This window comes from Lepidochelys olivacea, assembly GCF_965140295.1.
Source record: "Lepidochelys olivacea isolate rLepOli2 genome assembly, chromosome: 8".
Lineage (NCBI taxonomy): Eukaryota > Metazoa > Chordata > Testudines > Cheloniidae > Lepidochelys > Lepidochelys olivacea.
In genome coordinates this window covers 56,761,006-56,778,021 of record NC_140418.1, presented here as the reverse complement: position 1 = coordinate 56,778,021, position 17,016 = coordinate 56,761,006, and the positions used below count along the sequence as shown (strand labels likewise).

Sequence of the window (17,016 nt, the reverse complement as noted above, 5' to 3'; positions counted from 1 at the left end):
ATCACAGGCCATTCAATATCACCCAGGTACCCTGTATTGAATTTATATTAAGGGAGTGTTCTGAAAATTGAACCTTTCCTGTCCACATGTAGATGTGGAAGATTAATGAATAACAAAGGCTAATGAGACCTGGTGGGAAGATCTGCAGAAATTAAATGCTTAGCTGCCAAGGATTTACATACTACTTTTACACAATGGCAGGCAGCAGGAATGGAAACATCGGGAAGAGCAGGGTTGCGAGGGAAGGGCCAGTTCCATATGTTATGACTGTTAACGCTTTTCATAAGGAATGTTGAGTAGGAACAAGGAACTAAATTCTGATTTTATCAGGGATTGCAGTATTTGCCACCACAAATGGAGCAGTTATACCAGCTCTAAGTACAAAATAGGTAGAGTTTTGAGAGGAAACAAATAGGCTAGTCCTTTATTTTCTGTTTGTGTCTTATGCTTCTTACCTGGACAGTGTCTCTTGTTGCAGACCTGCATCTGTGTATTGGGCCCCTCACAATATGACCCATCAAATGATGGAGGAGGGCTATTGCACAGCCTCAGTCTGGTCTGAGTACCTTTCCCACAAGTATCACTGCAAGGTCCCCATGGCAGCCAAGAGCCCCATGCACCTTCCACTGTCAAGACAGCACAAACAAAAACTACACTGAAACTACAAAACGGCTTTAACTTGAAGTTCTGAGCTACTCAGCTCTCTGGCCCAAATAAAAAGAAAGCGATGTCTCTGAGACGTATTCACAGTAAAAATTATTATAACTCCATTTTCTCCATTACACACTGTCCACAAATTAACTAATTTGACTAAGATATTGAAAAACTTGTTCCCTGAACAACAGCTGAAACTGAGCAGCAGTTTCCAGAGAGATATTACTGCTTTCCTTTTTGTTTCCTTAAAACATTACTTCACCTGACCACGAACTTCGAACAACCGTGATTCTGCCAGGTGAATAAAGTAGGCTTGGGATCAGACCTGCGGCTTTCCTTTCATAAATCATGGAATCTGACTGACTTGTAGTGGCTCACAGTCTTGGTGGGAAAGGGGCTTGCTAGCTATATAGCTCATATAGCAGCCCCACTGGCTAATATACAGCAGGGACCCGCAGTTAGAATGGGTTTTGTAGGGCACTACAGAAAATTGTCTCAGTGGATCAAAGTGTAGCATCAGAGCAGCAGAGAAGTCAGGGGGTGGGGAAGAGAATAGTCGGAAAAATGCCAATAAAGAATAGACCTATCTGGTCTAAATGTACTATGCAGCGAAAATCATAATTAAAAATTAAAAGGATGTTGTCAAAGAAAATACATACGTTATCTCTGACGCTGATAATACCTTAAATTACTAAATCCAAAACAATGTATTTTACTCTGCACCCCTTATGCTGCTGAGTTATCTTTTTTCCACTTTACTTGGCTTTGGACAATGGGACTAGAATGGTCAGTTTTCTTGCACTAGCATACAAAGCTGATGTGTTAGGTTGCAAACACTTCAAGGAATGTTAAGATCAATATAAAAAACTCTCTGAAAATATTTTTCATGGTCGGTTTTATAAAGCACCCTCCATATTTTAAAAACCTAAATTTTGGATGTAAATTTCAGTAAATTGAAAACCTTTCAATTACTGCAGGCAATTTTTAAATAGATAAACTAGAATATCATTTTTTCCTTTTTTTTCCCCCTCCCATAAATTATTTCAAAGTGAAGGAGGCAAGTATGTGGGCTTTAGAGAAGAAGAGCTGCCAAATTGAGAAATTGTAAAGATCAGTATCTGCAACTTATAATAAACACACTCTTCTCACCTGGACAAGGCCTGTTGTTACACATGATCGATTCCACAGCATTGCCATCACATGGTCTTCCGCCATGTTGAGTTGTTGGGTTACTACAAGTTCTGGTTCTGGTCTTGTTACCTTGTCCACAGGTTCTCGAACACTCTTCCCAAGACCCCCACTCTGACCAGTTGCCATCCACTACATAACATCAAAAAAGCATCGTTTTACCAAATATCTTATAGAAAATATCCTCTCCCCAATAAGTCAAAGAATTCCAGACAATAGAAACAATCAAAGGGTGGTGTCATGGAGATCTGTTAAACATACACTGTATGAGTTCATTAAAGAAATCTACCTGCACATGGTTTGTTCCGGCAGCTGCGTATGTCTGTATCACGCCCCTGACAGTGCCTCCCACCATTTGCAGGGAGAGGGTTGTTACACTGACGGATCCTCTTCTGAATACCTTGACCACAAGTTACACTACATGGTCGCCATTCAAACCATTCTGAAAATCCGCCATGCACTGCAGTAGAAAAATTACATGTGAGCATTTATAATATGTGGGTTATACAATCAGGCTCAGGAATATACTTTCTCAGCTGTGTTAAAAGATCTGCTAAATTTTTGCATTTCTAGAAAAAAAGATCAAAATAACCCTGCACAAGTTCAGATGCCACCCTCAGATATCCAGATAGCATCATATTATCATTAGTGAAGAATTCTTCATGCTTTAGTTGAGAAAATACTTCAGTTATTCTGGCATGGTTATAATTTATTCTCCCAGATTAGAGATGAACTCAAGTTGTGGAATGTGCTCTGTAGGCAGCATCTCAGTTCAGGATCATCTCTAACATAGAGTCTTTGGGCATATCTAAACTGCCCTGCAGTTCACACTACAGGGGTCTGAAGAGCATTGTGCACCAAAGAGCTGTGGTGTAACTCCCCCGTGCAGACGCTGCGGGTGCAAACCAAAGAGTTCGCATTAACTCTTCAAATAGAACTACATTAATATGAAGTAGGAATCTTTTCATTTGCACTCACAGTGTCCACATGGGGCTGTTACAGCACAGCAATTTGGTTCACACTGCTTTTCACACCCCCAGAGTCCAAACTGTGGGGCAGTGTAAACATGCCTTTGCATATTCCTTCACTCTCAGCTGCCTGTCTTGGGAGAATGCTGAGGATGATGGACAGTTGAGAAAGTGGAATGAAAGTACAAAATTTTGTGAAGAAGAGAGACACTGACAAGTCCTAATAGACTTAACCTGTAAATGTAAGGAATATAAAACCTTGGTCATAGTTATTCTGTTTTAAAGCTGGAATCTCGCAATTTGGTAATCACTAGACAGCACTTTGGTGTATGTACCTTGGACAGTGAATGGCACTCGAACAAGGATTGATCCCATTAGATTTCTAGCCACACATTCATATTCAGAGGTATCTTCTTTCTGTGCTGCAACAATACGCAAGGAGCCATTAGACAAGACAGTCACTCTGTCATTGCTGAGGATAGGATGGCCTTGGCGGGACCACTCAATGGTTGGAGTAGGTTCTCCATTTGCTTGGCAGTTCAGGATTGCTGTGGTACCAGCAACAACCACCATCTCTACTGGTTCAGCTGTAATAACTGGAGGACCTAAGAGAGAGGAGAGACTGTTTTAGCATCACTGCATTCTGCAATAAATGGTTACAAGAGCAGATGACATTTTCTTCATTGCATAGAGGTTTGGTCTGAGAAAAAGCATGAAATCCTACTTCATTAATTTTGTCATTAACTACTATTATACATCTTCAGAGATCCTTGAGAAATACAAGGTCAATGGTGGAAATTAAATATGACCCAGAATATACTAACAATGACAGTGGTATTGTGGTTTGTATTGTGGTAGCACACACAGGCCTCAAACAGGACTGAGGCCCAATTCTACAAACAACTAGTACCATCAGTAATGCAAAAACACTTTTCAATTAATTCTCACAATACCTAAATTTGGTAGATATTATTCCCATTCTCTACACAAGGAAACAAAAACAGAGATAAAAGGTCTGATTCTTCTCTGAGTTATAAATAGAGAAGAGATGTTTGAAAATTCTGTCAGTAAAAAAATTATTCTAAAATTCCGTCATTATTTGTGTAAGAATTAATTTAAAGCCCAATTCTGCCCTCAAGACTATTCTGCCAAAGACAGAAAGAGCAGTGAGGTGCCCAATTCCCACTTGTGAATTTTGACTATCTCCTCCCAAAACTACAAAGGGACTTGCACACATGTATCCGAAGTCATTTTCTGGCCCCACTCTTGTAGCACTAAATATCTGGTTTGAGTCTTACTCTGAAGCGTTAGTGTCACACTGCGCTCGACCATGCCGGCATCATTTGTAGCTACACATGTATAGTCACCAGCATCTTCATTCTAAAGGACAATAAACAACTAATCATATAAACTATCAACCTACATGGAGTAAGTTAATCTTTTCACAATGCATTTCCTCTCAGTGAATTTGCTACAGTACAGTATGGCATGCAACAGACCTTAAGGAAGTAGAGGGAAATCAATAACAACTACCAGAAAAGCTTATCATACAAGCTGCCAGTCTTTTAAATTACATCCAAAGTGACTTGAATTAAAAGGTTAACGTGGATGGGAGTTTGTTGCAAGCAGGTGAGGATAGAGAGAAAAACGAGAACTGCATCCAAATAGTATCTACATGGAATTCTTTCCAATGTTGCTTATGGCTTATGTCCTTTTGAGAGACTGAGTCTTTTTTTCTGGAACTTATATGGTAGGTTTGAAGTCATCTAAGTCAAAACCATCTGCTTGTTAATATTGTAGATTCCTATATAGTATGGTGCTGGATGTATAAGTATATAAAATAGATTATAAATCTAGCTATACAAGGAGGACTACAGACTACTATTGTTACTACCCAGTAACTAAAAGTTTTAATAGCAATTTTAACATTTTACTTTTATTAATACTAAGCTAAATCTGTTTTTTTTCTTCAACTATTTACATTTGTAAATTTAGAAGCTTTTTCTAAAACCTTTTATAAGGGCCACGTTTTCAACTGCAGCTTCTAAACTTGAATGTGCAAATCATGAACATGCAATTTGAACATGCATATTAGAAGGTGGGGCACCTAACCAGTTGGAACTTTCAAATGTAGGATTTAAGTGCACAAGCCATTAAACTGGGTGGGTGAAATCCTGGCACCATTATAGCCAATGTCAAAACTCCCACTTACTTCAACAAATCCAGGATTTCATTATCAGATTTTGTATGCCCAAGTTTTGAGGCTGTGTTAAGTCCTATTGAAAATACAGCTCTGCAAGGTTATAGGGGCTGGACAGAACAGATACAACATTCCCTTGCTATATTAGTGAGGTCACAGTAATTTGAGCAGGATATTTTAGACTGCATTAAAAAAATTACATCTTTTTAAAATGTAGAGTAGCTACTGAATATTTTTTTAATAAAGGCAAATTTATATTCAGTTAAAATATATATCCTCTTGGATAAATTTATTTACTTACAATAATTAAATGTAGCATACAAACACATTTTAATGATTAGTGACTCACAACAGTGCCGTAGATGGCAAGAGAACCATTGCTGAGTTGTCGGATCCTGTTGCTAATCTGAATGCCAACTCCTTTTTTGCTCCATTGGATTGTTGGAGGTGGATCTCCTCTGACCTCACAGTTCAATATAGCATTACCACCCAAGGGCTCAATCCAGCTAGAATAATAATCCCCTTGGAAGACTGGAGGCTCTGAAAATGATAAAAAGCAAAGCTAAAGTAAGAGAGTCTAAATGAAACTACTGATAGCCATTCTTCGTTTTCATAAGATCTGAAGTTCAACTTGTTACCCCTTTTCCAATTAACCATGGCAGTGCTATTGGATACAACTAAAAATGAGGCTGTGTGAAATTGTCACTGATTGTGCCTGATATTGCAGTTATTTACACGTACCTTTGACATACACAAATCCAATAGCCTTTATCGAGCCAACTGTGTTTTCTGCTGTACACACATAGGTACCAGAGTCGTCTTTAGATACTCTTTCAATAACTAGTTCACTGTGTCCATTAGCATTGTCAAGTTTTGCTGTGTGGAGAAGAGATGTCTTTAAAAAATATTGAAGTAGCTCTGGAAAATATCAACAAGTGATACATATTTTACAGGAATAGGTTTAGATTCACAAGGCTGCTTAGCAACATGGCTCAATGGCATGCTTCTATAAAAGAACTTACCATTGCGTTGGACTGATTTTTGAGACACCTTTGATTACAGATCCTATTGTGCCTTTCCCTGTCTGTGTGTATGTTTTAGAGGGCTGAACAAGTCAGCCAAACAGTGTTCCTTGACTGGTCACTCCATTGTGAATGAATTTGCTCTGCTTCTCCTTTCAGACCGTTCATGTTTTGCATTCCACCAACAGTGAAGTTTTAGTCATACAGGTGCTTATGGAAGTCATCTTTTGTGCTTAGATGCTGGAATATTTATTATACCTAATGTGTACATTTTAATATGGGACATGCAGCTTGACACAGCAAGGGGACAGGGTTTCTAAAGCCCTTCTCCAGAGTCCAGGAACAGAGGCAAGTTAATGTTAATTGTAGTTTTGGTATTCTACACTAACAAGTTCCAGATATCACCATTGTCTAGACAGTTTGTTACCCAGGCCATACTATGTTTTTCCCCTTATGAATTTTATACTGTAATCTCAAACTGACATCACTACACACCAACACCACTTCTGGAAGGGAAAAGAATCTGTATCAGACTGCCAAATAAACACTGGTATCACTCACCAGGGACAATATTGTTGTTAAAAGTCCAAGTTATTTTGGGTAGAGGAGTCCCAGTTGCTTTACAAGTTAACCTGAGTTGTTCTCCTTTATTCAAAGCTATGTCTCCAGGCAGTTCAGTGAAAGCTGGGAGCACGTGGACTATCAGGCTGACAGTGTGTATATCTTCACCAACAGCATTGCTGGCAACACAGGTATAACTGCCAGAATCTTCAGGCTGAAAGGAAAGGGGGAAAAATAGGGGGAGGGGCTGGAGTTCAAACATCATCAGTTGTAATGATGGGGGGAAATCTCAAAAAATGTGGAACTTGAGTTCAGTTTGAATTTTAAATTTTGGCAACTCGCTAGTAATATATTGGAAGCTACGATGAGTCAGACTCGTTGGCCTAATTTGATGATTAAATGACACAGAAACCTGAGTGTGGCAAACCCAGCAGATTACCTGAGACTAATACACCACAGATATGGTAAGGACAAGTAAAGTGAAATAGGCTGACTTCCTATTCCAACCTTAAAACTGGCTGGAAGCCAAGCACAGAATAGCTTGGCATCATAAATAGTGGAGCTGTCCATTTTACTTTCCTTCCAATTGAAGGTACAATAAAGAGTTCACACTATACAGAAGAGAATCCAAAGAGCTAAGAGGGAAAAGGTAAATGCAACTAGCAGTTGAGCATAGTAATAATTTCAGGAATGGCAAGTAGAGTAGACAAAACCAGCCTTAAACGTGGCACTTCATAACATTAAACTGGACCCCACACTGGCAAAGCTCCCCCTGCCATTAACAGACATGTTCCTTTAAAGGAATGCTTGGAACTACTGCGACTTCTTCTAAGACAAAGGTATATGTTGTGGAAGAGAAGAAAAAAAATGCTGAGCAAGAAAGGAGATGTGAGTGGACTGATCTGGAATTTCCAGATGTTAGCTGACAAGCAGGCTCCTTGGTGAAAATGCCCAAATGGCCAAATCCAAGAGCTTTACATTGCAAGCTTTGCAGAAATTTTTCCACTATTTAATACATTTTAGGGCCAGATCTGAATGGTACTGGGCACCTCTTGCAACATGCTGCTTGCCCATACCTTCCATTGACTCTAGGGAGAGCTGAAGGCGTACAGCACCTCACTGGAGGCATTCAACCCCATCTGCTCATCAGAGGCTTTACAATGGGCTTACATTGCATCATGCTGTACATTTCTTAGGCTGTAAAAATAACATACAAAACACTAGAAAGGAGGGTGCTGACCTTCTAAACAAAAACAAAAACTATGCTCCACAAAATCCTTCAGTATACTTATTTAATACAGCACTGGACTGTGTTTACAATGTGTATTCTATGCAGTTATGTTCTAAAAATGTTGTGAATTTATCTCCCATGATCAGCACTCTTGGAAACAGCGGTCCTCTGTTTATCCACAGAATAGGTAGCAATTGGGTAGTTTCAGAGCATGATTTCTACAAGTAAGGCTACACTGTGCCTCAACCCTGACCCGTGGGGACTTTGTTTTGACATAAGAGTTACAGGCTCCCCACAGTCTTCTTGTTCATTCATTCCAGACAAATAAAACCTTTCATGCTGCTCAATTTTCATGTGACAGAAAACACAATATATGACGAGGAGATTCAAATTCATAACACTTACAACAGCATTCTCCAAAATGAGATCTCCGTACTGCATAGCTGTGTATTTTCCTACTGTGTCTTTTAAAGGTATATTGTCTTTCTTCCAGTTGATTGTTGGTGTTGGGATACCATCAGCCACACATGACAGAACAGCCTGGGAATTCTCAATGACTGTGTGCTGCACATCTGAACTTCGGATTTTCGGTGGAACTATGGGGAGATTTAAAAAGAGATTAATTACTGTCTGTAGTTTTCAGCCTTCCATCCAGCCACATACTGGTGTAGGAACATTGGAAATGATACATCAGACCAGACCAATGGGTCATCTAATCATGTCTCCAACAGTGATCAGTATCCAAAGCTCCAGAGAAAGGCGTGGAACCTACATTACAGAAAATTATGTAGAAACATACCCACAGGGGCTGGTTCTTCCTAAAGCTAGCCAGTGAGTGGTTTGTTTATGTCATAAAGAATGAGTTTTATTCTAGCTGGTGTAACTATCTTGAAGACTCTCACTACAACTTTGGCCTCTAACACCTCAGTGTAAGAGACTTCCATCATGATAAAAGGCCAGCCTATGTCATTCCTTCCTAGTCATACTTACTGTGCACAATGAGTTCCATGCTAGAACTGCTTGATCCTGCCACATTTGCAGCCATGCACGTGTAATGTCCAGTGTCACCAGGCTGTACAAATGCAATTTGCAAAGCCCCAGTGCTGAGAATTCGCTGCCTAAAGGACTCTGTAACCTGCTGTCCTTCTTTGTGCCATATGATCTCAGGCACTGGGTAGCCTTCCACTTCACACTGCAGAGTGGCAGATTTATCCACAGCAACTATGTATTCCTTAGAATGAGGTTTGATAACTGGAGGAACTGAAAGAGAATTAAGTAGTAAAACACATTGTTTGCAAATGTATAAACTTAAACACACACATACACAGATACACACACATGCTTTATATCCTAGCCAGAATAATGTAAAAAACACAGTTTACTCTTCTTCCTAAATAATTTCACCAATCAGCTACAGTTGCAAAACAGCATCCAAATCCAGCTGCAAAGAAATGCAAATATATGACATTCTATTGGTAGCACACTACGTGCCCTGCACTGGTGTAAAGGAAGGTGCAGAGCTATGCCCTTCTGGGCAGGGGCCAAGAACAACCAAAGATCTGGTGCTCATCTGAGTGCAAAGATCATACAATGCACAATCGCGCCCAGGCGTTTTTCACATACTAAACACTTCAAGTACAATTGACATCACGACTGATACCTCTTAGCAATACCTGTAATGGTGAAGGTCATGAAGTTAATAGGGGCTGTACTTAATGGCGAATTGTGGACCATTACCAGCAGACCTTACAAAAGTATTCTTTTTTGGTAGCAGCTCAAGTGGGTTTGTCATGGAAGTGTGAACCCATCATGAAGCACATGAGAGACAATGTGTTAAAGCCCTATTATTGCACTGCACCATCACATAGTAATGACAATTCATATCCCCGCTATATTTTTGGTTTCCATTGCTCTCCATTTAAGATAAAAACCAAACTTGTTTTTCTTTTTGAGGTGTACCGCTGTCTCTGAAGGTAGAGAAGAAATGCTTGCTGGCTGCTGCAGGGAATCAACTAGTTCTGTTATTTGTTTGCAGGAACTACTTTTACAATCTTAAATGTTTACTAAATAACAAGTCCAAATTATAGAGGAAAAATCTTAAAACCTCCAGTAGGATCAAATTTTGCTGTGGTGTAAGTGGACATAAGTCCCAGTGCCTTCCGTAGCAGTTAGCTAGGAATGAATTTGGTCCATACACATTGCTCAGAACAGGGATCTCACTAACCATGAATGTGCACAGCTTTCTTGTGTACAATGCAGTCTATAAAACTGGAGTTATGGTGATGACTTACCTTGAACTTTTAGCTTAATCTTCCCTAGGGCAGTACCAGCTGGATTCTGAGCCACACACATGTAAGTGCCAGCATCCTCAACAGCTGTTCTTGCAATCTGTAAACTACCACTGGGGAGAACTGTATAACTATTGCCTAAAACATGCATAAGAAAGGTAGAAAAAACATTTTTATAAATAAGGTCATTAGACCAATATTTTTAAAGAATGAGAACATAAGTTTAAATGCTACAGCAGAATTATTAGCATCATAAAGCTAAGATACCTGTTGTGTTTACATTGATGCCCTCCTTCTGCCACGTTATTATGGGACGAGGTGTACCTGTTGCTTCACATGGTAAAAGAATGGGGTTGTTCAGGATAACATCTAGTGTTCCTGGCTGCATCTGAATAGCTGGTAGCTCTATGAATTGGAATGGCACAGAAAGAGGCAGTTGATTAGAAATGGAAGTTATTTACCCATAACTAGAGATTCTTCAAGATGTGTGATCCCTATCTGTATTCCACACATGGGTATGCATGTGCACCAGTGTTTTGTTTTGCTTTTACACAAGCATTGTCCATTGGCCTGCACTTGTGCTGTAGCTTTCCTCGTGCTCCGAACCAAGGGCATAAAGAGTGGTGTGGACTGATGCCTATCCAGTTTCCCATTCTTACTGCAGTCTAAACAATCGGCAGCAGAGAATGGACAGGGGAATACAGATAGGGACCACACATCTCGAAGAACCTTCAGTTACAGTAAGTAATCTCCATTTCTTCTTTGAGTGATGGTCCCTATGTGTATTCCACACATGGAAGATTAACAAGCAGTACTCAAACAGGAGGTGTGCGCGAGGACACAGAAGTGACAGCTGACCCTATTACTGCTGTCCCCATTGCTGTTTCCACAGTGGACAATTGGACCAAAGTGTAATGTCTTGTGCAAGTTTCCTAAGCGCTCCAAGTAGCTACCCTACATATCTCTAGTAAGGGTACATTTCTCAGAGATGCAACCAAAGCATCCTTCCCTCTGGTGGAATAAGCCCTCATCCCTTCCAGGAGTGGGGGGAGGGGCAGGGAGGAATACAAGCTAGTTGGTAAGAAAGGATAATATAACCAGAGCTCCACTTAGAAAGTCTCTGTGCCAATACAGCTTGCCCCTTTGATTGCTCTACTAGGGAAACAAATAGTTTAGCTGTCTTTCTAATGTCCTTTGTTCTTTGTAAATAAAAAGCTAAAGCCCTTTGAATGTCCAGATGCATCCTTCTCTCTTCCTCTGAGGCATGAGGTTTGGGAAAAAATGCTAGTGAATGGATGTCTTGACTCATATGAAATTTGGAACCTACTTTAGGGATGAATCTGAAGTGGGGGCATAACGAGACATTTCCTTTAGAGAAGGCAGTATATGGCAGGTCCCCCAAGTGTCCCCCCTCCCCCAAGCTCACTGACTCAGGTTAACGTTATAGCTCTTGGGAAGGTCACTTTCATGGACAGATCAGCCATCAAGCATATTGTTAGAGGCTCAAAGGTAGGTTTAATGAGATATGACAGAACAAAACTGAGGTCCCGCTAAGATGTGAACTTCACCAATGGTGGAAAGGATCCAAGAAGCCTCTTCAGAAATCTAGTTGTGACAGGATGAGTGAAGATCATATGCCTCCAAGAGGGGGCATTGGTAACGATGGTTGCCTTGGGAGTTGGAGTGAGGAAAGGGGTCCCCACTCAAAACTTCTCTGGTTTTCTCCACCAGACAAGAGAGTTCAACACCTTGGATGGAACAGTCACTCTGCCGTTTATGTTGCCCTTCTCTGGTGAATACATGGAGAGAAGCCAGGCTTGTAAGCAATGAAGATGAAGCCTGGTGAGTGGTGTCATATGTTTGCATGAGGACACATGGCTAAGGAGAGAAAGGCGTCCTGGGTATGATAGGGACTTGCTGTCTGAGAGTATTCACGAAACCTCTCAAGAGGTAGGTATGCTCTCGCTCTGGTTGTATCCAGCGTTGCCTCTGGAAAGTTTATGTGCCTCATTGGGATCAACATGGATTTTTCATGGTTGACACAAACACCAAGGGAAGCCAGAAGGCTAAGGTGCCTACCAGACTTCTTCTTAGGAGTTGCCTATCAGAAGCCAGTCATTGAGGTATGGGAAGACTGTAAATCCCACTCTTCTCATCCAATCTGCCATCACTGAAAAAAAAATATTTGTAAAGACCCTGGGTGCTGTGGCCAGTCTAAGAAGAGGACTCTGAATTGGTAATGGTCTTGACCAAAAGAGGAACCTGAGGAACCTCTTGCGGGCTGGGTGAACGTCTTTGTGAAAGTATGCATCTTTCATGTTGAGAGCCATGAACCATGTGCCCTCCTATAAAGAGGGAATTATTGACACAAAGGAGCTCATGTGGAATTTTAGTTTTCAGATGATCATGTTCAGCTGTTGCAGAACAGTTACAGAAAGGTAACCAACCATTTATTTTTCTTCTACGGATTCCACATGTCCATTCCATTGTAGATGACTCACAAGCAGTTTGAACTGGTACTGGGCTTGGAGTGTACTTGAACAAGGATTGAAGAACAACTTGTCTGAATCTGGCATGGTTGGTTGGTCCTTTACTCCACCTGAAATGGTGACAAAAAGTTGAGACAAAAATCTGAATGGTGTAATCCAGACTGTGTAAAAAGCCAAAGCTCTTCTAACAGCTAGAGTATGAAATTTTTCCTTCTCATTACTCATATAGGGTTTGGGAAAGAATATTCATAGATAAATCTCTTCATTTAAATTCACATACCACTTTAGACAGGAATTTAGGGTGAGGCTGAAGGAAAATCTTCTCCCTAAAGGAAGTTGCAATAGGGAGGCTCTGATACCAAAGCTCATAGCTCTCCCACTCTTCTGGCAGAGGTTATGGCAATCAGGAAAACTACTTTCATTAATATGAACAGGGAAGAAGTCACTAATGACTCAAAGTGGGGGTCCATCAACTTTGCTAGTACTAAATTTAAGTTCCACTGCAGAACCAGATTATGGTTCTGAGCGTATAATCTAAGCAAATCTTTTAGAAACCTGATGGACACAGGGTTTGAAAAAAATGACCAGATATCCATAGCTGCCAAATGGACTCTAATAGAACTAAGAGCCAATCCCTGTTGCTTTAGAAACAAAAGATAATCCAAGATACGGCTAATCAGAGTTTGAGATGAAGGAATGTCTCTCAGTGTGAACCAGACAGATAATCTCTTCAATTTAGCAAGGTAAGTAGACCTAGTGAAAGTAGGACTTCCTGTACCCCCTTAAAGCAAACTTCAGCAATGAAGCATCCACATAGTCAGGTGGAGAGCCTGAAGGTTGGGATGAAGAAGGTGGCTGTTGTCCTGGGAGATAAGATTCACCTCTCTCAGGAGAAACAGCAGAAGTCTGACCAATATTGCTAATAGGGTAAAAAAAAAAAACAGTGTTGACAGAGTCATGCAGGGGCTATCAGAATAAGGTGAGCAGAATCTTGCTTAACTTTGGATAACACTTTGGGCAGGAGAGGAATGGGAGTTAAGGCATACAATAGGGCATGAGTCCAGTACCGATCCTGGTACCCAACTGGGCACCAGTAACCCCACACTAAAAAGAGGGTATTGTAAAACACATCTATAACTAATTAATACTAAACTAACACTACAAGGTACTATACACACAAAAGGATATGAAAAAAACAAGCATTGCAGGTCCAACAAACAACCGTCACTGGTGATAGGAAGGAACAGAAGGGGGGGCAGTGCAGCCCTTTATGTCTGCGTGGAATGGTGTGAGGCATCAGAGGATGCTCAGGCTACCCCAACAGGTACTGCTCAGGAAAAATTTCCAACAACTGTGCACGAGGCGTGCACATACACCTACAGTGGAATGGACGTGTGCAATCACTCAAAGAACAAAAACTGTCACCCTTGGGCGGAACAAATTAACGCTTCTCAGCCCTTTTAGGGGTGGGAGGAACAGAAGCAGGAATGTGCCAAACTACCTTTGCTGGACCCACAATGGCCTTGCTGATGGAGAGGGCCACTTGACAGGCTGCAGCATGTCCGGTAACCTGTGCTGAGGATCCTGGACTTCTTTAAGGTGAATCTGTAGCTCTGCTGACCCCCCCTGGGCATGAGCTCTTGCTATTGTTTAAAGTCTTGCAGTGGAGATAGAGTAACTTCCTCATCTGGTGAAGACAACAAGATTGCTTCCGGAATCAGCAAATCCAGCTCATCTTCCTCCTCCAAATACTCTGATGGGGCTGGTTGTGCGTAGTGATGGCAAATAGGGTTTATGCACTGATCCTGGGAGTCTAGGGTAGGGAGCTCACAGCCCCCCAATATTGCCAACAGATGGATCAACTGGCACAGGAGGACCCCATGGCCTAGGGTACAACCTACCTCTTCATGAATTGTGTCTAGTTGGAGGCCGGAAGTCTAATCTTCAAGGACTTCTGTCTGGTGCCACAAAGAGTCCTGTGGCGCCTCTGACTCATCCAAAGAGAAAGCCAGATCCTGCACTACTGGCAGAGCCTACGGTTCTGTAGGTTGCGCCTCGAGGCTGGCAGGTGGGATAGGAGAATGATGCTGCATCCTTGGGCTAGTCTTTTCCTCTGGTATAATGTCCTGGAATAAAGTCTGTCCCAACAGAGAGGTTAATGCAGATAGGGAAGAGAAAAGATGTCCTCCGGGGTGACTTAGGTCTCAGACTGCCCTGGGGTAAAAGGAGAGTCCATGGGTGGAGGTGGAGCTTTCTTGGTCACCATGACACTTGGCGCCCTCTGGGGCTGTGTCACTACCAGTACTGCATTGGCTCTAGAAGTGGATGGGAGCACCAGGAGCTGTTTATCCTGAGACTTCACCATCAGAGTCAATGTTGTAACCATCAGAGCCATACCCCTGCTCACCTCCTTCTCCTGCTGAGAAGAATAATCGGGCCTAAGTCCTTAGTGCCCATGTGTGCTGGCTCTTCCAATTTTGACATGCTCAGGGAGGGATCCTCTCTCTTCAGGGCAGTTTTAGACAAAGATGACTCATCCCTACATCTATGAGAGTGCCCCTTACTTTCATGTGAAGCTTCCTCCTTAGGCTTAGCCTCCGTCCCCCAGCTCATGCTTGGAGGGGTGCTGCCTGCTTGTTGAGACTGATATACAAGGGGCTGTCCTCAGTCCAGAACTGATTGAGTTCTCATTACCTTCTCCATCATATATTTTCTAAGTCTCAGTTCCCAGCCCTCATGAATTCTGGGGGAAAAGGCGCGTCAGATGCTGCACTTGGCAGAGATGTGAGCCTCACCCAGACAATAGAGGCAGAATTGATGTTTGTTGCTCACAGAAAAGGAGAAAGGACAGGAAACACAGTTTTTGCACCCAGGATGCTGGGCACAATCCCAGACTCCTTGGGGGGAAAAAATTCGGTGTGGGGAATAGAAGGGGGGAAACCTATGTTAGGCTACACTATAAAAATGACAAAACTGCTAAAAACTAAATATACAATATCTTTAGAGCAATGGTGCAGTAGAAAGGAAATGAGAACACCCAAGATTCCAACTCAAACCAGGTGGTGCTAAGAAGGAACTGGACAGGTGTCAACCCACCCTTTTTATGCCCTCAGTTCAGCACTCGAGAAGAGCCAGGGCACATGCGTGGGCAAATGGCTCTGCTTGTAAAAAAAAAATTCCAGACTCAGGTCCAGCTGCACTTGCATACTTATGTGTGGAATACGCATAGTGTATATTGAAGAAGTTGTAATATTTTTATGACTGGAAAATAAAATGAAGACAAACTGCACAATGTGAGAGGCTACGAACATTTAACTATTGAGGGCTGGATTCTGTTATCCTTTTGATGAGCCCAGTAGGACTACTCTTGCATAATATGGAACTACTCAGCATATGGATTATAGAATTTAGCCCTGCATATTTAGTTCACCCAATTAATCTACTTTAATTAAACAAAACAATAAAACAGAAAAAGCCCTAACAGAAAAAATCAAAGCAGGTCATACTTGTGGCCAAATCATAATATCCTAGGCATTAGAGTTGGAAAAAGCTATCAGATCATTTAGTTCATGCCTTTGTCAATGTATGTTTGCTTTCTACATTGTATTCTGAGTGCTCAATCAGTCTAAATTAAAATAGCCCTCGCTTTGTGGCTTCCACCAAATACAAATATATTGACACAAGGCCAAATTTTCACACACTTACTTACGTTGAATGGTATCTTACTCCATGAGTAGCCAGTATCTCTATGAAACTACTCACATAAGTAAGACTAGCACAATGTGGTCTTACCATTATTCTGTATTATTATTCTAACATTTTCTTTTCAAAACCAACTAACGCTCTTTATAAAACATGTTTCTGTTCAAGTTCCCACCTCACCCTGAACGTGAAGAGTAACATGTCTGTGTGCAGTGCCAGCAGCATTCTGGGCCACACAGGTATACCTTCCTGCATGGTCTAACTGTGCAGCAGTTATTTCAATCGTTCCTAGAGCAGAAAAAAAGAGAATTCATTATACAGTATTGTAGTATATTATAACTATCTTACATTCAAAGAAAACAGAGAAATCATATTACCGTTTAAGAACCCTACATTTTTATTCTAAAATATTTACAATGAAAATAGTAATGCACCTTTTTCTAGCGTTTTCTGCATCTACTCAAGTCATGCATAATACCTGAAGACAGAATCCTGTAGCCATCTCCTCTGGGAAGGAGTTGTATCCCATTTTTGGTCCAGTGGATTGAGGGGACAGGAACACCTGAAGCAGTGCAGGAAATTACTGCTGGAGACAGTTTTGTTACCAGAAGATCGGTAGCTTCATCTGCTATGGATGGGGGCACTAAAGCAAGGAGAACAAGTGTTAGGATTATCGACCATTCTCATTTCATATAGATGTTTGCATATAGCGA

General features: G+C 41.3%; 1 protein-coding gene across 1 annotated transcript in view; it reads right to left on the bottom strand.

Annotated features, from left to right (window-relative positions):
* The window catches only part of HMCN1 (hemicentin 1), a 325,574-nt gene that overhangs the window by 31,592 nt on the left and 276,966 nt on the right, over window positions 1-17,016 (bottom strand). The window contains exons 77-90 of the mRNA XM_084636570.1: window positions 16,782-16,946; window positions 16,484-16,591; window positions 10,380-10,517; window positions 10,116-10,250; window positions 8,815-9,084; window positions 8,230-8,420; window positions 6,594-6,807; window positions 5,752-5,886; window positions 5,360-5,550; window positions 4,109-4,190; window positions 3,146-3,415; window positions 2,132-2,302; window positions 1,804-1,974; window positions 456-626 (exon numbers count right to left, since the gene is read on the bottom strand). Of these exons, the coding sequence (XP_084492696.1) occupies window positions 456-626; window positions 1,804-1,974; window positions 2,132-2,302; window positions 3,146-3,415; window positions 4,109-4,190; window positions 5,360-5,550; window positions 5,752-5,886; window positions 6,594-6,807; window positions 8,230-8,420; window positions 8,815-9,084; window positions 10,116-10,250; window positions 10,380-10,517; window positions 16,484-16,591; window positions 16,782-16,946 (2,412 nt within the window). The remainder of the gene's footprint in view (window positions 1-455; window positions 627-1,803; window positions 1,975-2,131; window positions 2,303-3,145; window positions 3,416-4,108; window positions 4,191-5,359; window positions 5,551-5,751; window positions 5,887-6,593; window positions 6,808-8,229; window positions 8,421-8,814; window positions 9,085-10,115; window positions 10,251-10,379; window positions 10,518-16,483; window positions 16,592-16,781; window positions 16,947-17,016) is intronic.